The sequence below is a fragment of the Vulpes lagopus genome, chromosome 5 (assembly GCF_018345385.1).
Source record: "Vulpes lagopus strain Blue_001 chromosome 5, ASM1834538v1, whole genome shotgun sequence".
Taxonomy (NCBI): Eukaryota; Metazoa; Chordata; class Mammalia; order Carnivora; family Canidae; genus Vulpes; species Vulpes lagopus.
Window position 1 is genome coordinate 10,310,494 of NC_054828.1, and position 17,314 is coordinate 10,327,807.

The 17,314-nt window shown below is 58.9% G+C and overlaps 2 protein-coding genes across 4 annotated transcripts in view; one reads left to right on the forward strand and one right to left on the reverse strand.

The window, feature by feature from the left end:
- Positions 1–3,659, forward strand: part of TMEM184B (transmembrane protein 184B) — a 50,250-nt gene extending 46,591 nt beyond the window's left edge. The window contains exons 9-10 of one of the 2 annotated variants that reach the window (XM_041755354.1): positions 505–525; positions 1,154–3,659. In XM_041755354.1, the coding sequence (XP_041611288.1) occupies positions 505–525; positions 1,154–1,395 (263 nt within the window). In that variant the 3' untranslated portion in view covers positions 1,396–3,659. The remainder of the gene's footprint in view (positions 1–504; positions 526–1,153) is intronic. The other variant, XM_041755355.1, reaches the window with a different exon arrangement.
- Positions 3,660–5,259: 1,600 nt separating this feature from the next.
- Positions 5,260–16,052, reverse strand: MAFF (MAF bZIP transcription factor F). 2 transcript variants are annotated; one of them, XM_041757376.1, is made up of 3 exons: positions 15,952–16,052; positions 7,729–7,794; positions 5,260–7,098 (listed from the first exon to the last, which is right to left on the reverse strand). In XM_041757376.1, exons 1-3 carry the CDS (start codon positions 15,967–15,969, stop codon positions 6,643–6,645), a joined length of 540 nt encoding a protein of 179 aa, XP_041613310.1. In that variant the 5' UTR covers positions 15,970–16,052; the 3' UTR covers positions 5,260–6,642. The 2 variants fall into 2 exon arrangements, with proteins under 2 accessions (XP_041613310.1, XP_041613311.1); XM_041757377.1 differs by lacking the exon at positions 15,952–16,052 and adding an exon at positions 15,743–15,945.
- Positions 16,053–17,314: the final 1,262 nt, after the last annotated feature.

The window sequence follows — 17,314 nt, forward strand, 5'->3', positions numbered from 1 at the left end:
GAAGGCAGGGCCCCATCTCTGTGCTGGGCCAGTTGCCCGCACACTAACCCCTCAGCCCTACCATCGGGCTTGGGTCTGGGCTGCCACTACTGTGGGATCTGGGTAGGGAACCAGTCCCTCTTGCCCCCCTTCCCAACCTTGATTTCCTCATCTGTGAAACGTCGTGAGGTTTATAAAACATATGGCACATTGCTCAGCAATTCTAGCCAGGCCTAGAGAAGTGGGGGTGGCAGGTCCTGACTTAAACGTACAGGTGGAACCCCAGCCAGCATTCTGGGTGTCTGCAGTTTGTTCCCCTGGGAGAAAGCGTGAGCCCCGTGAGAAGAGTCACCCCTGGGTGGATGCGCCCCACTGGGTGCTGGGCAGGGGCAGGGAGGGGTGCGGTGTGGTGTGCAGGCCGCGGTCACTCAGGGGTCACTCAGCTGTCTCTTGTCTTCTCTATTTCTCTGGCTTCTCTGCCCCCCCCCCCCGCCCTGCTTTTGCCCGGGGTTTGGCCACGGGCAGTGCCGACGTATGGCCCTTACGGTAGGTTTTGCTCTGTCTGCACGTCTGTCCTGCACGTCAGCCATGGTCGCTGTCACCAGCATGCATCTCCCCCTCGCCCCTCCTCTGTGTTCCTGTCTCCTCAGAGCACCTGCCTGCCGGGGGCTGCCCTCTGTAGTTTGCCTGCTTGTGTGCTGGTCTTTCGTTGTTCTGGAAGACGTCCTGCTGGGTTCTGGGGGCTCGGTGCCCCTTAGCGGGGAAAGCCGGGACATTTAGTGGGAAATCTGTGGCAGGAGCGTGAAGGTGGAGAGAGCATGCCAGATCTGAATTTGAAGACCTGGGCTCCCGCCTTACCTCTCGGTTTTGTGGCCTGGGCCACTTCTGCCCTCTCTGAGGGCAGCTGCTCAAGATTGACCTGTCGGCCCCACTGTGGGTCCAGGCCCCAGTAGCCTGTCCTGGCGGAGCTGGTCTGCAGACCCTGGCGCACTCCTCAGAGTGAGGGGGACCAGAGGGGCCATTTCTCTGCGCCTCCTGTGTCTGCCCACCTGCCCATTCTCTGTCGCAGGAAGGGGTCAGTGGGTAATCCAGCCTTGGGGTGGGGGTCAGTCCCGAGCCTAGGGGCTTCCCCACTCCCGGCCACTCACCTCTGCCTCTGGGCTCCCCCCTGCAGGCCGCTGCGCCCCCATGAAGAGCATCTCCAGCAGCCTCAAGGAGACCATGAACCCACACGACATCGTGCAGGACGCCATCCACAACTTCTCGCCCGCCTACCAGCAGTACACGCAGCAGTCCACGCTGGAGCCCGGGCCCGCCTGGCGCGGTGGCGCCCACAGCCTCTCGCGCTCCCACAGCCTCAGTGGCGCCCGCGACAATGAGAAGACTCTCCTGCTCAGCTCTGATGACGAGTTCTAGGTGCAGCTGCTGGTGGGGAGGACGGGCGCCTGGGCCCGGGGCAGGGTGTGCCCCCCTCCAGCTGCACGCGTGGGCCGGGAGGAGGGCTGGCGCAGCTTTGGCATTGCCCGTTAATTTATTGGACCAGAAACACTCACATATCGCTTCCAGAGGAACAGCCAAGGGCTGTCGGCCCAGGGGACGGCCCAGGCTCACTCCCCGCGAGCCTTCAGGAAAATATTTATACATGGCCACCCCTGCACTGCTGGGCACTGCTGGGCAGGGGATGGAGGACGCCGGGAGCCACTCCTGTGCCCCTGTGGCGGCAGCACATTGGGACCAGCTATGGCCATGGTGGGCCAGTGGCCGCAGCCCTCCCAGCCCCCATGCGGGTCACCCCTTCCCCCACGAGACTTACAGCCCTGCCCCCAACACCGTGCAATACTTTGACCTGGGCTCTTTCCTGCCTGCTCCCTCCCTTGTGCCCTCTGTCCACACTAGATTAGCCTCACCCTGGGCAAGACGGGGAGGAGGGGACCCAGATGTTCCCTGTGGCCCCTCCTGACCCAAGCCTGCTCAGCATGCTGCAAGGACCAGAGTGACACCAAGAGCCACGTGTCCCACGTTGGAAGGGCACTCAGGTGCATCTGGGCCCCTCTTCTGTTAACAAGGCCCCTCCAAGCAGGTGTCTCTGGGCCCCTGGCTGTCCTCTCCATGGCTGCCCTTCCTGCCTGCCTCACACCCCTTCCTCCTGGCCTGCTGAGGGCAGCCAGCAGCCCACACTGCCCTATCACTTGGGGTCTTTCTTCTTGAGAGCATTTTGGGCAGAGCTCTTGCTTCCCAGCTGCTGAAAGGGTTGGCGGCTCCCAACCCTCCTTCCCAGGCTGAGCATTGAGAACCTCCACAGGGTCCTGGTCTCTCCCTAGGGTTTCTCCTTCCCATTGCAGGGGATGGGTCTGAGTCTCCACATTTCAGACCAGCGTCTGGAGGAACAGTCTTATGGGAGGGAGGACGGAAGGATGGGGCATGCAGCAGGGAGCTGAGGAGTGGGAGGGTGACCCCAGACTCCTCTCCCTGGCGTCATATCCACACAGGGCCTGGTGTCCTGCTTCGGCTGGCCCCTCGGCCCATCTCTTCTGTGCCTTAGTCACATATGAAAGCTCCCCCTTCCTAGGCCCTCAGTCTGGCCACACATACTCCCTGGGGGCTTCGTGTCAAGCTGCTGGCACTCAGAGGATCCTGCAGTGCTGGGCCACGCACCCTTGGACAGGCCTTGGGGGTGGCCAGGATCACCTGTCCCCTCTCCTCGCTCACCTCCACACCTGTATACCTGGAGCCTCCTAGGGCCAGAGCCCCCAGGCAGGCTGGGCTTAGACCGGCCACTGTCTTAGGAAGAGCCTTCGAGCAACTCTTGACAGTAACAATGTTATGTTCCTAGAGGCAGAGGTTCTGTCCTTTGAAAGCCAGATGGCACCTGGGTTTGGGCTATAACAGCCTGGAGAAGGTTGGTGAGGAGGGCCCTGCCCTGTGGCACCAGAACTGCACCGTGGAGTCTTTTCCTTTTGGTTCATTCCTGGAACGAAGAGTGCCAAGGGTCCAGTGGGGATTCCACCCCAGTAGTCTTCCCAGGCTGCCTTTGGCCTGTGTGACCAGGCCAGCTCTCTGGGTCACAGAGGCCTGCTTGCAGGGTCCCAGAGGCCAGCTCTTAGGCCCCTTCTGGTGGGCCTGGCCAGCCAGTTCCAAGCTGCCCAGGAAGGCAGCGGGGGGGGGGGGGGGGGTGGACAGGCTGTCCGAGGAGATCCTCTGCCCCACTCCCACCCCTGCTCTTACAAATCTCTTTGATCCTCCTTCCAGGCCAAAGTGTGCCACCAACTCCCTGCCCCCAGTCTTTGCCCGCCTAGCACCTGCTGGCTAGCGAGGTTCATGGGGGGACCTGGGGGGCTCAGTGGCAGGGAGCCAGCGGCCCTGGTGAGTCGCGGGGCCAGGAATGTGCGCCCGCCCACTCTACCCTTCTTTCCTAGGATGCATAACCTACCTTTTTTTTTTTTTTTAAATTTTTTCCCCCAATAGAGTAGCTCTTTGTACATAAAAAATACTTGAAAAATTAATTGTATGATGTATGAGAGGACAGAGTCCCCTAGTTTTGTATCTCGTGTATGACTGCCATGAGTTCCACCAGAAAGCCACTCTATTTTGGTCTCTGTGACATTTTAAATGCGTGACAGAAGTGAGCAAATAAAGTGAGAAATATATATATGAGATAATATAGATTGTATTGAAATCTCCTCTGCCTGTGGGTGAGGTTTTTTCCTTCCTCTTCCAGCCTCCCGTGGGTTTGGGGGTGGGTTTGGTGCTGTGGGCAGGGGTAACCTAGGAAACCGTCTTCCATCCAGGCTGTGATGTGGAGGGTGATGGGGGACTTCTCATTGCCAGACACTGACCCTGGGGCCTGGGCCCCCTCGCCTCTGGCCGGTGGGGCCCAGCGGTCACGGGGGCCCACCCTGCAGTGCTGGTGTGTGCGGTGGCTTGATGCCCTGTTGCCCCTTCTGCCAGCCAGCCAGAGGGCCCCGAGCACTGGCAGCCCCTTCCTACAGGTATCTCCCAGGGCCTCCTTATTCCCTGCAGGCTGTCCTCCTGCCTCCCTGAGCCCCCCCCCTCCACCGTGGGACCCTAGGTCCCTGCTCCTAGGGGTAAGGAGGCCTGGAGCAGGGCCTGGGGGGGGTGCTTGGGGTACCAGGCCAGGTGCCTGGCCACACACCCTTGGGGAGGAGGGGCTGGCCTGCTGACAGGAGCGCTCAGGAATGTGGTGTGGGCGGGGGAGTGGGGGGGACTTCCCAGCCTGCCACCAACCTCCACTTATCCCCATCTGTGGCTTCCTGCTGCCCTTTGGCAGGCCTGAGCTCAGCATCCCAGGATCAGGGTTCAGGCGCCCGGGCCTCAACCTGAGAGGGGGAGAAAGGCCAGTGGACCAAGCCAATCCGTGTGGTTTGGCCCTTCCCCAACTTGCAAAGCCCGGCAGCTTCCACAGGAGCTTCCACAAACGTGGCCTGCCCTCCCCCCAGCCCTGCCACCCCTCTGGACAGAAATCCTCCTGGCTGGGTGCGAGTGCTGGTGTGAGTGTTTGCACCACGTGTTAAAGCCTGCAGCCCCTCGGTCCCGATGCTTGTCACACCTATGCCCTTGGAGCACCTTCACCTTCATCCTACACAAGAGCCAACCGAGGCTGCGAGAAGCTGAAGAAGTAATCAAAGGTCACACAGCAGGAAAAGGCACACCTGGATTCAAAGCCCGATTTCCCTGACCCACAGACCACCGCACACTCCAAGCCTTTTCAGGGTGTCCCCGAGGGGCTGGCCGATTGGGTTGAAATTATAGCGAGTGTGGAACCTAAGATGAGACAGGGTTGCCTTTTAGGCCTGCAGGCTGTAACTGAAGAAGCCATTTTTCTCTCGGCCTCCCTGGGCCTTCTGGAACATGGGGAAAATATTTTCTTCTTGGCTGTAGAAAATCAGGCCTCGGTGGGAAAGTGCTGGAAAGATTACTCTTAAATCCGAGAATTTTCCTCTGGGCGGGACTGTTTATTCACTGAAGGGATGCCAGGGATTTAACCCTACATTTCATGGTCCTGGCTTTGTCTTCCCCTGGAAGGCTCCAGGCAACCAGATGGAGGAAGAACGGAGGTTTTAGCACCACCCCACCATCCAAACACCACCACCCCCGCCCCAGCAAGAGCTAGTGAGGGCCAATGGCACAGTTTCTTCATTTGCAAATTGGGGCTAGCCCTCCCCTCCGGCAGGGGGTCCTGCCTGGGGTTGAAAGCGGGTCTCCTCATTCAGAACCTATCCCACCCCCAAAAAAAACCACAGCCCAGGGACTTAACACTTATTCACTGTGGAAAAAGAGAACTTGACTTTATTCAGAAAGTCTACAAAATACAGAAGGCGGATAACTCGCTTACTGTAAGTCAGAAAATAAATAAAATCTGGGGGCCGGGCAAATATTTTTTTCAACATTTTTTTGGTTGTTGCCATCCGGCTTTCCCTAAATATAAGATAAAATGTGATTTATTTGCAGATATAAAATATAAAGTCCAGCACAGGGCCATACACCACTTCTCCCAGGGAGTGGGTGCTAGGTTTCTGGCTGGGGAGAATAACTTAGATTCGGTGCAATAAATAAACAGCTGTATACAGGGTGGGGGAAGAGGCCAGGGCTGGGCTTCCCAGGAGAATGGCAATCAGTGGCAGTGGCCAGCCCCCAAGCCACAGTGGGCACTCCCAGGGGGAGGGGTGGGATCCTTCCCTTCTGGTGGGACCCCCACCCCTGGCTGCAAGACCTCAGGACCTATCTTCTTATCTTCCCACCTGCCACAGTGGATGGTCACCTCCTTGGTCCCCTTTCTCTTTGGCCAGCTCCTTCCATCTCTTCCATCTGGATCACCTTCTCAGGCCCTCTACTTCTCTTCCCCTAACTCACAGAAACTGCTCCTGGGCCAGGGAGGCCCTCCCATCATCCTTTCCAGTCCATGTCCATAATCCCCCTGGCAACCCTAGCTGGATCCTCCTGCTGGATCCCCTGGAATCTCGGGGCTGGGTCATCCGGTTGGAATCTCTCAGGGCAGGGTAAGGAGACCTGACTTTTCCAGCCCAACCACTAACCATAGAAGGCCTTGGGCACTGGCATGTCTGCTGGAGACCTGTTTCCCCTTCTGTTAACTGGCTTTCACTAGGTGATTTCTGATGCTTCTCCCAGCTTTGGAAGGCCAGGCACCCCAGGGCCCAAAGCAGAGATGGGAGCATTAGCTTCCTAGCCCCAGGAGACACACGTAGAGCCAAATTTGGTCCTGAATCTGGGAAGATACGAGGGGCTATGGCGCGATCTGAGCAAACAGTTTACAAAATGAGGGGTGGCCCTCCTCCCGGGCAGCCCTTCTCTAATCCGCTCTGTATCCCATCCTCCCATCCTCCCAGTCTAAGACTGCTGGACTTCCAGCCGAAAGAAACCCCAGACTCCAACCCCACCCTACCATTCTCATCAAAGTTGTCCCACTCCAGGGCCACCTACTAGGTCCCAGTTATAGGGGCCACAACGAGGAAGACAGCAGGCTCGGGAGGGAACAGGTGCTCAACACAGGGGCCGGTGGCTGCAGAGAAATGACACCTGGGGAACAGAGACCACGCTTAGGCACTTTGGGAAGGAAGCGGGGGCGGGGGGGGGGGGGCGATTCGGAGGGGCGTGGCTTGGAGACGGGGCGGGGCCGGGCGGGCACTAGGAGCAGGCCGCGGGGGCGGGGCCGGGCCCGGGGGCAGGGGCGGGGCCCGAACCCGGCCCGGGGGCCGACTTGACGATGGTGATGACGCTCGCGGGCGCCACGAGGGCTGCGGGCCCGCGGGCGGCCACGGAGCGCGCGAAGCCCTGCAGCGCCTCGCACTTGCCGCGCAGCGCGTCGAGCTCCAGGCGCATGGCTGCGTTCTCGCGCGCCAGCTTGTCCACCTCGCGCTCCAGCTCAGACTTCTGCTTCTGCAGCTCCTCCTTCTGGCACACGCGCTTCACGCGGCAGCTGGCCGCGTAGCCGCGGTTCTTGAGGGTGCGGCGCCGCTGCTTGAGCCGCGTCACCTCCTCGGCCGAGAGCCCGCGCAGGTGCCGGTTCAGCTCGCGCACCGACAGCCCCATCAGCGCCTCGTCCGACAGGTGCGGCGTGTTCTCGCTCAGCTCACGCTTGATCTGGGGGCAGCATGGCGGGCGCATGGGGGAATTGGAGATCCCAGGGTCGCACCCTGCGGGGCGGGGGGGGGGGGGTGCCAAGACCCGGGGCCAGCGCCCAGCAGGTGCTGGGGACGACAGCAACCCCTCCACCCCCTTCACCACCATAGGCCTTTGCCGTGGTGGCTGGATTGGCTCCAAGACCCCAAACGGGGGCAAAGAATCCAGAAAGGGGAAACTGGGCCAAACCAGGATACAAACACAAAAGGAACCACCACTCCAGGGTTGGGTCCAAATTCTCACCCAGTGTCCCAGCCTGGACTCAGCCAGAGAAACCCGGCCCAGAAAGCACTTTGAAGTCCTGCAGCCCAGTGAGCACTGTTCCAATGGGGAAATCGGCCCAGAGAGGGAAGCGACCTGCCCCCTCCCCCCGGGGTGGGGACAGAGGGGGAAGGAACAGAGCCTGTGACCAGAGCCCAGGCCTCTTGGTTTCCAGCCCAGGGGCCTTCCTGGGGCTCATGAACACCTGCAGCTTGCTGAGCCACGCTTGAGGATTCCAGTAACTGAAGGGTAAGCTGGGATGCCCTTTGGCCCAGGCAGGCAGGGAAGGAGGGAGGGGGAGGACAGGGACAACAGAGGCAGCCTCCTCACCTTCAGGGCTTTGCTGGATAAGGGATCCACGGACATATTTGCAGAAGGTGCCCTCTGGGCTGAGACCTAGAAGAGAGAGGAGACAGAGGTCACTTTCTTTTTTACTTAGAATAAAACCCAAATTTGCTACTAAAGCATTCAAGGCCTCTGCTGCTATGAAACTCCCAACATACCACCTTTCTCTGTCCCAGTGGTCCAGCCACAGTGGTCCCCTTGAAGGGTTCATTCCAGCCTCGGGGCCTTTGCACTTGCTGCTGTCTTTCCTGTTCTCTTCCTTTTCATCTCCCCACCATGACTCTTCATCCTTTAGGGCTTTGCCCAAAGTCATTTCTTCAAAGTGGTCTAACTGTCCTGGCTAAACACCTCCTGTGTCATATCACATCATCCTATTTGCTAACCCTCATAACAGTCAGCCCTTCTGTAATTATTTTGTTTGGTTACCTGGTTATCTGCCTCCATCCCACCTCTCCTCCACCAAAATGCAAACTCCTGAGGGCTGAGGCCTTGCCTATTCTACTACGGCATCAGTGTGCCTAAGTCAGTGCCTGGCACACAGGAGATGCTCAATAAGTATGCACCAAAGGAACAGATGCCCCTCCCCAGCCATTCTTCCACATGGGGTGCAGAGATGCCTATTTGATTTTTTTTTTAGCTTTTCACTAAAGTATAGCCTATGTACAGCAAAGTATGCAAACCATATTTGGGGCAACTGGCTGGCTCAGTTGATAGAGTGTGGGACTCTAGATCTCAGGGTCATGATTGAGCCTCATGCTGGGTGTAGAGCTAGCCAATGACTTTTCAGAGTCCAACCTACACCCCATCAAAATAAAACATAACCAGTCCCCTCCAAGCCTCCCTCACCCAAATCTGTCTTGGGAAAGCTTCCCCTGCCCAGCACTAATTCCCCACTGCCCTGGGCAGACAGGGCAGCCCTGCCTAAACTGATGAGGGGCCCAGTGGCCCTCAGGGTCTCCCTACAGTCCTGAAAGTTCCATGTCCTTTCAATAAGTATTTATTGAGCATTTACTATATGCCAGACCTTGGCACTGGGGAGACATGGAGGGTGCATTGTAGAGGCCAGTGGCCATAGCTTGGGGCTGGGGAGGGGACTGTCCCCCTGCTGCCCCTTTAAAGCAGCAGTCCTGTCTGTACCCAGCAGATCTGATCTTCTCCCCCATTCATTGTTAGCCTGGGTTTCCTGATCTGATAGCCCCCATGGGGAGGTGTGGTGGTGAGGAGCAAAGGGGACAGGGCGGGAAGATGCCCTGTGGCCTGAGATGCAGCATCCTCTCGATCTCATTAGCAATACCCGGTTTGATAGAGCACAGCTGGGGCAAATGGGGTCCAAACCCTGGTTTCTTGAGCTTTCTGCGGGGCCTCACAGCCTCAGCTCAGCCTCTGCCACATTCCCGCAGGCCCCAGTATCCCTGGAACTCACTGTGGGACTCCCCTCCCCAGGGCCTTTGCACTGGCTGTTCCCTGGGCCTGGCTTTCTCTTTCCCTAGATGGCTACAAAGCTTCTTTCCTCACCTTTTCAAATCTCATGTTCTCACTCAGTTTAGGATTCTCAGCCCCTGGTACACATACACACACTCTCTCTCTCCCCCATCTCCCTTCCCTACCTCATGTTTCTCTATAGTACTTTCCACTGAACGTATTCTTAATTATCCATGGCACATACTCATTCAGTGCCAGCTCCATGGCAGCAGAGATTTGGCCTCGTCCTCTGAAGCATCCCCAGTGCCCACAGCCCGGCCCATAGCAGATGCTCAGGTAATGGTTGTTGAATTCTCAGTGTGACTCAGGCGGAGATGCAGACAGCCCCAGGCTTCTCTGGAGTCCCCCAGCGCCTCTGGGCACCCACAGCCAGGGGGTCTGACACCCGAGGGAAGCAAGGAGAGGGACAGGAGGGGGACAGTGGCACTTGAAAGGATCCTGATAGAGGCAGCCACTATGGCCCCTGGGCTGGGAAGGTCACCCAAGCTTGTGGTATCACCTTTGTGGTGTCACCGAGGCCCAGAAAATCCCAAGTCAGGACCCTGGCCTTTCACAGACGCTACGTGGAGACCCTCATACACCACCCCCACCAATCCTACCCTTCAATACAGTCCTCTTAAAAGGTCGCCTTCCTCTCCCCCACACACACCCAGGGAGGGCCTAGAATGTTCCCCTGCTGGCCTCCATTCCTCCACACAGCAACCGGAGGGTCTTTTCACCATGTGACTCTCACCATGTCACCACCAGATGAAAACCTTCCGTGGCTCCTTACTCGCCCTGGGACAGACAGAATCCAGGCCCACCGTGCGTCACCTCAGGCTCCTTTGCTGTCACTACCCACCTCCCCACCTCCCTTTGGCACCTCTGCTGCACAGAATTTCACTTCCTCTCTCCCACACTGTATTATTGCCTTTGGGCAACTCCACACCCTGTGACACTTCTCCCCTGACTTTATCTGGCAGATTGCTAATTCATCCTCCTGCCCTGGGCATACAAAACTCCTCTTCCAGGAAGCCCTCCCTGAGCCAGAGAATTTCTTAGGTGCCGCCCACCCTGGCACTTCTCCCCTGTCCTGTAATGGCCTGTTTCCTTATTGTCTCCCCCCAAGACAGGGAGCTCTGCAGCAGGAGCCAGGCCGAGGCAGTTGTGGGTGCTGAGAACACCAGCACAGGGCTGGGCAGGGAGCCGGCACTGTGGTGAGATGGGGGGGTGGTCTCTGACACCATGACCCTGCTCATCAGGGTCTGAACTGAGTGCTAAGCCCAAGCCCAGATGAATACCGTCAAGGAGAAAACCCTCCAGCCCCTCTCTAGTGCTTCCTCCTTTCCATCTGCTCCCTCGCTCCTGCATGGCAATGCTAGGACACAGACACCGGGAACATGGGAAGGGAGCACAGGGGGTTCCATCCTCCAATGCTTGCCCCCCCCCCCCCCCCCCCGTGGGGTATGAGAAGCAAGGAAAGCCTGGGCTTGTGACCTTGAGCAAGGCGCTCAGCCTCTCTGGCTCTCCACTCTTCCAGCTGCAGGATCAGAACACCACCTGCCAAGCGGGGTTTGGGAGGAAACAAGTGGGGCCAACTGTAGAGGCCAGTGAGCACCTGGGGGTTCTTAGAATTGCTGAGCCTGTCCAGGAGGGGTCGGCCTGGGGCGCTCGCTGGGACCTGGCTCTGACTCAGCATCTCCTGGCTGGCTGGGGTAACACAGGAAAGGCCCCTGGAGAGCAGCTGGCCCTGCCTCCTCACTTAGCCAAGGAGGAAGTGGAGACCACAGAGGGGCATCCTTTGCCTGAGGTCACACAGCAGGGAAACGGCTGGCTGGGGAGGGCTGGCTGCCTCTCCCCAAATCGGGAGGAATTGTGAATGCCTATACAGGACCCGGGGCTGCATCTGGCCCCTCTTCCCACCAGTGTCACCCTGGTCCTCTTGACAGCCCTAGGAGGTAACGCCCAGAGAGGTCAACAGGCGAGTCCAGAGTTACGCCACTCACCTGGGAAGCAGCCCAGGACGGAGGCCACACTAAGCCACATGCCTCCTCTCAGTTCCTGGAGGCCCTGTTTCCCCACCTCTGTACAGAGGAGGCTGGACTTACCAGCTCCGATACGCCCAGGGTGTGTGTCAGGTCTGCCTGAGACATAAATATGCCATACAAATACTCAGGCCCCTGTGCCTGCTGTCAGGGAGCTGGGGCGTTAGGTGACCCACAGAGGCAGACTGGGCCACACAGAGGGGCCTGATAGGAAAGAGGTAGCAGGTTAACTGAGCCTATCGGGTGCTGGGTGCTGAGTACAGGGTGCTGTGCCCAACACAGAACCTCCGAGGCATGGCCTCACTCTCAGCCAGGTCCTTTCCCCTCTCCTGAGACCTTGGTTTCTTTGCTTGTATAGTGGGGACGATCATAATAGTGTAAATATGTAAAACACAAGAGACTCAGACAAGGGCAGGAGTGGCAGGTGGCTGGCTTACTGCCCCATCCCTGCAGGCCCCATCCCTGCAGGCCCCATCCCCGCAGGCCTGGTCTCTGCAGGCATCACTAATCAATCACAGCACTGCCCTGAGCACTGAGCACGCAGCCTTGGACTCCACACAACCCTGCACAGTCGGCCCTAGAGGCCGAAGCTGTTGGACATCCCCTATTCTATGTAAGGGCCGAAGTTCCCATCCACTCAGCTGACTGGGATTCTAAGTATTTTCGGTTCCTAGGGATGCTTTGATCCTGTTCTTCCCTCTTCTCCTCCTGTTGTAGCCTCAGCCTTCAAGCAAATGCTGAATGTCAGCCAAAGAACCCCTGTTTGCTCATGGGTGGTCCAACCCCTTTGTTCTATAACTGAGGCAACCAAGCAACTGTTTGGTGGCAGTGATGGGCTGGAACCCCAGGGTCCTGACCCCCAGCTCGGGGACCTTTCTTCAGCGGCAGCCCTCTCCCCCACATGCCCCAATTTTTTCTCTTCTTCCCTTTGAGGTCAGCAGACTTGACCTCCAAGGTCTGCAGGTTCCCTATATTCTTTGGGAGGCCCGGGGAATGAGCTTGCTCTCAGGGACTGACAGCTGCCTAGATCAGTGAGTGCCACCAGCCCTTCTGCCAGCCCCTCCCTGGCCCCTCGTCTACTCCAGAGACATCCTGCAGACGGCCCACCCACTGGCATGGGCTCCTCTCTGGCTGCTGAGCCATTCTGCTTCCTCTGTGAGGACAGAGGGAAAAAATGTGTTTTCCTGGGCCTTGGCAGCCAGCACTGGTGGAGCCTCCTCCCTGCTGGAAGGGGAGCAAAGCTGGGAGAACCCAGCACCGCAGGGAAGCAGGGGCCTTGCATTCTAGCTCTGGGTCTGCCACCCACTCGCACCACACAACTTCCCATCTATCACTCCCCTCTGGGTCTCAGTTTCCCAACATGCCAAACCTCCACTGAGCCCATAGTACCCTCCAGCACTGGTTACTTTGGAGTTCTGAGTGTCAGATTCTGGTCCAGAATGGAGCTCTGAGACCACCAACAGAGTGGAGGCTTCCCGGAGGCAGGGAAACGGCTGCCTCCCCCCAAATCGGGAGGAATTCTGAATGCCCATACAGGACCCAGGGCTGCATCTGGCCCCCCTTTCCACCAACATCACCCTGGTCCTCTTGACAGCCCTAGGAGGTAACGCCCTGATTGATCAACAGGGGAGTCCAGAGTCACGCCACTCACCTGGGAAGCAGCCCAGGACGGAGGCCACACTAAGCCACATGCCTCCTCCCAGTTCCTGGGAGCACAAACTGAGACCGTCAGCCTTGACCATCCCTCTGCGCCACCTGCACAGCCAGGGACCACTTCCCCCTTCGGCTGAGCTATGACCACAGCCGGCTCCTCATTGGCCTCCAGCCTTGCCGGCCTCCAGCCTTGCCGGCCTCCACCACCGGCCCTGCCATCTGTCCTCTCCTAAGAGCTGTCAGAGGGAGCACTGCTGACAGCTGACACAAACCTACACACCTGCTCATGCTCCGCCCATTTCAAAACCCTGCAATGCCAGCCTCCCCTCCAGCCCATGCTGTGGGTCCCCCAGGTCTCCACTGTGTTGTCTCCCCACTCTCTCCCAGGAGCCTCATGCTAACAATGAAGGAACAGACAGGAAACACTACCATCCTAGTACATTTCCCACAAGGAGTGTGTGTGTGTGTGTGTGTGTGTGTGTGTGTCAGAGAGAGAGAGAGAGAGAGAGAGAGAGAGGATGGTATGTGGGTTCTGAAGGATCTGCTCACTTTTGAGAGACTGCTTCAAGAAATCCTATAGCCTGTTCGGACTTTCTGCTTCCCTGGAGGTTCCCAGGCCTTTTTCTCCAAGTGCTGTGGAATTTTTCCAGGACATGGATCTGGTGCTCATTCATTCATTTAATCAGCAAACTTCCAAGAGGCACCTACTCTGCCCAGACTTGTTGCTGGGTCCCAAAGGCCAAAAGAGGAATCACAACCCCTGCCTGTAGGGGCTCCATAGATGACCATCACTCCATCTGGCAATCCAACTCACTGGTCACCTCCTCAGAGAAGCCTCCCTTGATGGTCCTGGCTAAGTTAGAGCCCCGTGACATACTTCAAATCAATGTCTTCTCCTCATACTACCCATCTCAGCTGTGGTTTTGCTTTTAGTTTGGTAGCTCTTCTTCAACTTTGTTTCCCTGCTCCCAGAGGGCAGGCTCTGGATCTGGTTTCTTCACCATCTCATCCCCAGCACCTGACCCACGGCAGATGGCAACGCAGGCCAGAAGTGTCAGGACTGAGGAAGGCTGTCCCATGCTGGGTCCCAGACCCGGGGAAGGCCCAGAGGTGATTTAATGGAAGGTCAAAACTTTCAGTGCTAGCTTTCCAGCCAACCAGCCACTTCCCCTTGTCCCCTGACCCCCTGCCCTACTGGGGGACGTTTCCTGTCCAGCCCTGAAGGATGGGCCTGCCTGGTTCCTGTGCTCCTGGCTGCTACCTCCCTTACTCAAACCCTATACTCCAGGACATTCCTGGCTCCAGCCTGGGGCTGTTGGCTCCTCTTTCTCTCACATAGGTCCCCTGGAAAATAGCTGGTGTGCAGAGGCTGCCATACCTCTCCATTCAACACCCATCCTGCCACCCCAAATATTGTCTAGTTCCTGCTGCAGATGGAGACACTGATTCCCAGCTGTGGTACCAGAGCTCACCAGGGCTCAAAGGCTTGAGGTTAAAAGATCGTCTGGTTCCTCCCCCCAGCAAAGTCAATTACTGCCCCCCACCAAGCTCTGAGGGTAGGAGGAGGGCAGAAGAGGACCAAGGAACCCCAACCCTGAATGTCAGTGGGCTCTTGGGGAGAGGAGCTAGGTCAGGGCCCTGCCTCTCACATCTTAACCCTTCATGGACCAAGACCACCTGTTGCCACCTGCCTGTGGACCATGCCCAGCCCAGGGTGAGGACTCTGGGTCCTAGGGCTGGCCCAGGCCTTCAACTAGCTCCTCAGGTCCAACCATCAATAGGTCTGACTAATCCCACCTGTGAACTGAAACTACCAGGAAAGCAGAAACCAGCTCCACCCCAACCTCCCGGTCTCACCCTCCCCAACCCAGCAGGTACAACCTCCAGAACCAGGACCAGCCAGAGTGGCCACCAGAGAGAGGAGGCCAGGGATTCCTTCTGACTTGCCACCTTTGCCTTGGGTTTTCTGGTCCTTCTTCCTCCTGAGAGGGAGGGGATGGACCCCCACCCCCACCCCGTGCTGGAAAACCTGGGGACCAGGACAGAGGCACCAGCCTATTTTGTTGCCAGCCCCATCGGGGTGCTGAGGCCAGGGCCGGCCCTCTCTCACCCCTCAGTCCAGCCGGGTGGGGCCTTTGATACTTTGCCCCACCCTGTGGCTGCAGGCGCCCGCTCAGGGCCAGGGACAAGCACGGCAGTCACATGGCCGTGTCCCTGGGAAACTCCGTAGACAGAAGGGCCCGGCTGCGGACTGGTCGGAAGGGGACAGCCCAAGGGAGAGTTCCCGTCCCCCCGTGTGACCAGGGAGCTGGCCACTTCCGTCGATCGAGTCCCTGTTCTGCGTTTATTCATGTGGGGACGCTCTTTCCGAGGGGCACACGGCTGGCACGCAGGCCGCAGGGGGGTCTTCGGCCCCGGGAGCGCGTGGGCGGGCGGACACACACGCACACGCACCCCCCCGCCTCTGTCTCACTCACGCACCGGGTAAGATCCGAGGGCCCGGCGGGGAACAGACACACACGCCCGCCCCCGCCCCCGCCCTCGGAGGTAAACAAACCGCGCACGCACGGCCCGCGGGCGGGCGTCCAGCCACTGCTCTCGCCGAGTCACGTACGTGCGCACGCCGCCCCCGGCCCCGCCTGGGCGGACGCCGCCGCTCGCCGGCCTGCGCTGCCCCGTCCTGCCGCGCTCCGCCGCGCCCCGCGCCCCGCGCCCCGCCACCCGGCGTCCGCGCCCCCTCCCCCGCGGGCCCCGGGCACGATCCCGGGCACGATCCCGGGCCCCCGGCCCTGCGCCCCGGCTTCCGCGCGCCCGTCCCCGCCTCGGAGCCCTTCCCTCACCCGCCTCTCGGCCCGCTCCGCCTGGCCCCGCCGCCGCCGTCCGGGCTGGCTGTCCCGCCCGGCGCCCTGGTCCTGGCTCCCTCCGGTCCCGACCGCGGGTCGCTCCGAGCCGGGCTCCCGAGAGCGCCGCGCCGAGTTTTGTTGTGGGGCGGGCGGCGCGGGGGGCGGCGCGGAGTTGTAAGGCGAGCTTCCCGGAATTACTCACTCACAGGATTCCTTTCATTCATAAAAACCCAGTCATGCGGTGACGTCACCGCCCGGCGGCCCCTCCGGCCCCCGAGCGGCCTCCCGGCCCTCGGCCCCGCCCCCAGCCGGCCCCGCCCACATAAGGCCCCAACCCCGGGCCTCCGCGCGGCCGGGTGGGGCTCCTCCACCCGCGTGAGAGCCCCGGCCGGGTGCGTTCACGTGACGCCTCGCGAGAGCCACGTGGGCGGAGGTGTCATTTGTCTCGTTTTGCAGTCGACAGCCCCGCGCCTCTTCTTTCAACCTACACCCTCCGCCTCGATGATCTCATGCAGTCCCGTGGTTTTAAATGCCACCCATGATCTCCAGGGAGCGCTGAGTCCTGGACTGCCCACTCTGCACCTCCACCTGGGTGCCAGATGAGGACGGCAGACATCCAGCTCTCGACCCACCCTGCCCCAGCTCCCGGTACCCGCAGACTCCCCACTTTCAGTTGTTCAAGCCCATTGCTCTTTCTGCCTTCATCCCCGTAGGTCAGGCTGGCTCCACCTCCAACGCGGTCCAGCATCTGACCCTCCTTCCCACCCCCCAATCCTGGCCCCTGGGCCGGGCACCATCAATTCACCTGGAGAACAGCAGCAAGCCTCCTGACAGCCTCCCCACTTTGCCCCTAAAGGCTTTCATCACACACCCGACAAGGTTCTTAAAACAAGGATCAGACCGTTTCACACACTCACACTCTCTGGCTTAACACCCTCAATAGCTTCCATTTGCATTGAGAATATAGACTATACTCCTCCTTCTGGTCTATAGGGCCCTAAGCCATCTGGCCTCTACCCAATTCTGCAGCCTTACCTCCTTCCATCCTCCCCTCACCCACTACCCTTCAGCCACACTGCCCTTCCTACTGTTTTTCAAACACACCTAGTTTTTTCCTACCACAGGTCCTTTGCACTAGCTATGTCCTCCTCTGTTCACTGCCAGGCTTTCTCATCTCTCGGGTTAGCTTAGAGGTCGTTACCTCAGAGAGGCCTTTCCTGGCTGCTCTGGCCAAAAGAGCCCCCACTTCTGAAATGTTTTTATATTACCTTACTGTCTCCATAAGGTGTTACCTTGCTTATATATTTGCTTACTATTTTTTTAAGATTTGATTTATTCATGAGAGACAGAGAGAGAGAGGCAGAGACATAGGCAAAGGGAGAAGCTGGCTCCCTGCGGGGACCGTGATGCGGGATTGGATCCCAGGACCCCAGGATCACGACCTGAGCTGAAGGTAAGAGGCTCAACCACTGAGCCACCCAGGCGTCCCTATTTAATGTCTGTCTTACCCAATCAGAATATAAGTTTCTCATCTGCCTTGTTCACCACAGCGTGTTCTGTGCCCGGGAC